The 4,497-nt window shown below is 47.2% G+C and overlaps 1 protein-coding gene across 1 annotated transcript in view; it reads right to left on the bottom strand.

Annotated features, from left to right (window-relative positions):
• The window catches only part of nlgn2a (neuroligin 2a), a 146,498-nt gene extending 144,248 nt beyond the window's left edge, over positions 1 to 2,250 (bottom strand). The window contains exon 1 of the mRNA XM_048236059.1: positions 1,726 to 2,250. Coding sequence (XP_048092016.1) covers positions 1,726 to 2,194 — 469 coding nt within the window. The 5' untranslated portion in view covers positions 2,195 to 2,250. The remainder of the gene's footprint in view (positions 1 to 1,725) is intronic.
• Positions 2,251 to 4,497: the final 2,247 nt, after the last annotated feature.

Genomic DNA, 4,497 nt, shown 5'->3' with positions numbered 1-4,497 from the left:
TTACCAATGTAACTTGTGGGCAGCATTTGAACTAGCATAAAACCCCTGTGCTTCACTGGTCTACTAAGTGTTCTGAGCTCACACAAACACAAGTGGAGGTGTATGTGTGTGTGTGTGTGTGTGTGTGTGTGTGTGTGTGTGTGTGTGTGTGTGTGTGTGTGTGTGTGTGTGCTCTCGGACGGCCTCAGGGGGGAAAGGACTGGGAGATGTGGGAATAGAGGGCAAGGACTTACAAACACAGCTTTGGGCTGAGGAAAGGGATGACACACACACACACACACCACACACACACACACACACACCCGGGAGAATCGCATGTTGGCGCATGAAAAGATGGGTGCGAGGCCTGAAACACCACCCTGCTGCTCCTGCTGAGGGTGATGACAGACATGTGTGTGTTTGTGTGTGTGTGTGTGTGTGTGTGTGTGTGTGGACAGCAAGAAAGACAGAGTGCGAAAAGGCAAAGGGTGGCGGGGGGTTAGACCAAGAGGGACAGACCAAGATCGAAAAAAAGGCGAGGAAAGATATTTAAGGTTTTCTTTTCTCACATCTGCACATGACTATGTGTGGATGTGCGAAGTGACCTTAGAGTGACACAAACACACACACACACACAAAATCAATCAATCCTCCAATGTCCCTCATCGTCTGATTATACAGACAGTTGGTCACGCTTCAGTCAAAACGAATTCAAAAGAATACAGTAAAACACATTCTGCTATTTTATGAACATTGTTAGTGACGCAAACCTTTCCTCACATCCCGGTTTGCGTCTGTGAGCAATTTGTACTGGGGTATTCCCTGGCTTGTCTACCAGATTGAAATCTGTTTACGTTCGACATCCTGAACAAAAGCCTTCCTTGGCTTTGAAAGAGCTGGTGGAAACAGGCAGCAGTTGATGTTTGCCATCTGTTGATACATCACCACAGCTTACATTTGCACCCATAAGACCACAAAAGAAAACATTTATATTCTAGTGCAAGTTAAGGAATTGGGAAAATGTTGTTGTTGTTGTTCAAAAACAGATTAAAAACAAAAAAGTTTCGGCCAATCTCCAGATTTGATTGGGATTCACATCAAAAGGAGGCATTGGAAAAACATAAGAACAAGAGGTGTGTATGTGGGAGTTGTTGCTTTATACTGTCTTTTTTTCAGCAATTCTGCCTGTAATTAACATGTTTGTTTTTTTGTTTGCTGGTTTGTTTGTGTGGGTGTGGATTTACATTTCAAGAAGTATTGTTATGTATGTCTACCTCCTCTGTCTTTTTGTAACGCACACACACACATACTCAAAACAAGGACACGGTATCCTTGGAACGGATACAGAATTAGAAAACCAGGACTCAGAAGAAAAAAATTGAGTTGGGTAAGGACGCGTGTTAAACCTATAAAACTATACCCTTCATTTTTAAAAATTGGCATTCCTCATTCATTTGTTCATTTATTTATTTCACTTATTTGTTTGTTTGTTTTTGGTCTGAAGCTCCCTAAGTTTGTGTTGTTGTTTTAAAAAAAAAAGAGAAACACACAACACCTGTTTATCAAGTTCATCATCAAACTCCAAAATTGGTACCCTCTCATCTAAAAAGATTCACACTTCAGGGGTGCCCCCCCCCCCACCCCCACCCTACCCACAGGGTCCTAGTGCCCATCCTGTCCCTTTCCTCCCCACCCACAGGGTCCTAGTGCCCATCCTGTCCCCGCCCGCCCCACCCTGGCACTCACCGTCCTCGGTGGGCACGTAGACGTTGAGGTAGAGGCAGTCCTCGCTCTGGTTCTGGACGTACGTGGCCGCCACGTCCAGGCTGTCGGTGAACCACACGGGCAGCATGATCTCGGGCAGCACGCCGTGGATGTTCTGCGGGCACACGGGCGCGAACTGCGTGGCGTTGCGCACCTCCTGCCAGGAGCCCGGCGCCTCGGGTGGCTGGAAGCGGCGGTCGCCGATAGGCGCGGTGGCGTAGGGCACGCCCAGGAACTGCTCCACGGGCCCCAGGATCTCGTTGTTCAGCTCCTTCTTGATGCCCCGCAGCTTGCCGTAATTGGTGGTGACCGTCGGGTACTTGGACGGGTCGGGGCCGCCACGCTGGCACGCACCAGGGCCAGGCCACTGTGCCAACGCCAGGGCTAGTGCCAGCCAGTGCCAGGGCATGGTTCCCCGACTGCTGCTGCTGCTGCTGCTGCTTCGGCACATGGAGGAGGCGCGGTGATGGTGATGGAGGAGGAGGAAGCGGAGGAGGAGCAGGAGGACCATGGCCCCTCTCCTCCACTTACTCGCGCTCACTCACTCACACTATCCACTCGTCTGTTTGGGGGAGTGGGGGTGGGCTGGGATTGTTTGTTTGTTTGTTTGTTTGTTTGTTTGTTTGCTTGTTTGTTTGCTTGTTTGCTTCCCGCTTCTTGCTCCGTCAAGCGCTCGGGATCCAAACACGGACAAGCTGTGACTATGCGACGGAGAGAAGTGGGAGCTCAGTGTGTTGTCTGGAAGTGTGTGTGTGTGTGTGTGTGTGTGTGTGTGTGTGTGTGTGTGTGTGTGTGTGTGCGTTTGTTTCTGGGTTGAAAATAAAGGAGTACACCCCAGGGACTTCCTTCCGCACTCGGGGGAATGAAAGGAATAAGAGAGTGGTCTCTGCAGGAGGAGAAGATGGATGAAAGGATCAGATAGAGGGGTGCAGAGTGCAAGAGAGAAAAGGACTATCGCTTGCGAGCAAGGGAGAGCGGGGATGTGCCGGGTCGCAGTATATTTTTTAAAAAAAGGGGGGAAGGGGAACTGCAATGAGGTCAGAGATCAGAGGTCGTAGGGTTAAAGGTCATGTAGGTCTGCTGTGGAGCACGGCTGGAAGGTGGCCATCGCTCTGTTACGTTCCATCCTCTTGCGCCGCGGTCCTCATGTGGTCGGCTCACACGCGCGCGCGCACACACACACGGCACACACTCTTCCGTCTCGATCCCTCTGTCCCCGCAACGCCTCACTGCTCCTGTCAGAGAAATAGAGAGAAAAAGAGAGGAGGTTAAAGGTGAAAGTTCAGATGTTGGACAGACAAGCAGCCCTCTAGGAATAACTCAAAAAAATTGATTCAAAAGCTTGAAATGCAATTTAATTAAAATAACGCACTAGCAGATAAAATATTAAGTGTGCATATCTTCTCGTGTGGTTAAGTGTGCATATCTTTGCTCTCCTCCATGCTTTGGGTTGTTTTCCTACCATGCTGTTATATAAACAACAGGTGACATCTCACACACTTGCACCTGCCAGAGGTTAGGTAGGTCACTGAAGTTCACAACTACGATCTCCTGTAGCTCCAATGGCAAAATGTTACTACACCCCTAGTGCCTACTACTATGCATGGTTATGGTATTTACTGTAGCAAACACTTTTGTCCAAAGTGACATACAAATAACAACAATAAACAGTAACAGTAAACAATTGAAAAAGTTGGTAAGACTACATTAAGGAGAATAGCAATAGTAAACAACAATGTCTATTCAGTCAATAGCCTAATGACAATAAATACATACTATAATATACAAACCATAATGCATAAGAAACACTTGATAAACTAAGTGCATGTTGAAAAGATATGCCTTTAGACCCCTCTTGAAAGACCCAAAACTATCACAGGAACGGAGGAGAGCACTGGGAAACTCATTCCACCAACAAGGAACCACTGAGATAAAGAGTTTTGAATTTGACCTAGCGTTTATGGCTGGTCGACACAACAGACTCATCAGAAGACCGCAGTGGGCGGTTGGGGATGTACATCTTGATCATTGAATTAAGATAGCAGGGAGCAGATCCAGTCAGTGTCCTTTAGGCCAAGGTAAGAGATTTAAATTTAATTCTGGCCACCATAGGGAGCCAGTGGAGAGTAACTAGGAGAGGAGTTACATGTGTCCTCTTTGGCTGATTGAAGACCATGCGTGCTGCAGCATTCTGAATCAGTTGTATCAATATTACTACACAAGCATGTAATAACATACAGTATACCACAAATAATCATCCCAGTTTCACAATGCTTTTGCTACCATAGTTTTAAGTTTATGATCAGCAACCTACCGCAGGGACTGCGGGTTAAAGTGGTTTTGAATGGACAGTGTCATTTTACAATGAAGAGCTCACGTGTTGTAACACTGTACTTCAGAAGCTATGGCTCGCACACCTCAACACAACAACAAATATATTAACGACAATAAATTACCCAAATCTTAATTAGATGGTAGAGTGAAATACTCATGATGTCGCTGCATTTCACAGACAGTTCCCTGCACCCAGTGTAACAGTTAGTAGGACAAGGAGCTGTTCAAAGGAGCTCTAGCCTTCTTGTAGCGCTGACGCTCGACTCTTTACCCTCTCAATTAAAGCTCAGCTGGATCCGAGCGAAGCCACGGCGACTAATTAATCTGCACCTTTTGTTCTCGCCACCCGGCACCATTGGGGAGCCCTGATTGATGCCTTATTCTCTCCATTCTTCCTCCCTGAGGTAATATGGTTAGCGT

This window comes from Alosa alosa, chromosome 24 (genome assembly GCF_017589495.1).
Source record: "Alosa alosa isolate M-15738 ecotype Scorff River chromosome 24, AALO_Geno_1.1, whole genome shotgun sequence".
Taxonomy (NCBI): Eukaryota; Metazoa; Chordata; class Actinopteri; order Clupeiformes; family Clupeidae; genus Alosa; species Alosa alosa.
The sequence above is the reverse complement of the archived record's forward strand: the minus strand, read 5'-3'. Positions and strand labels throughout refer to the sequence as shown.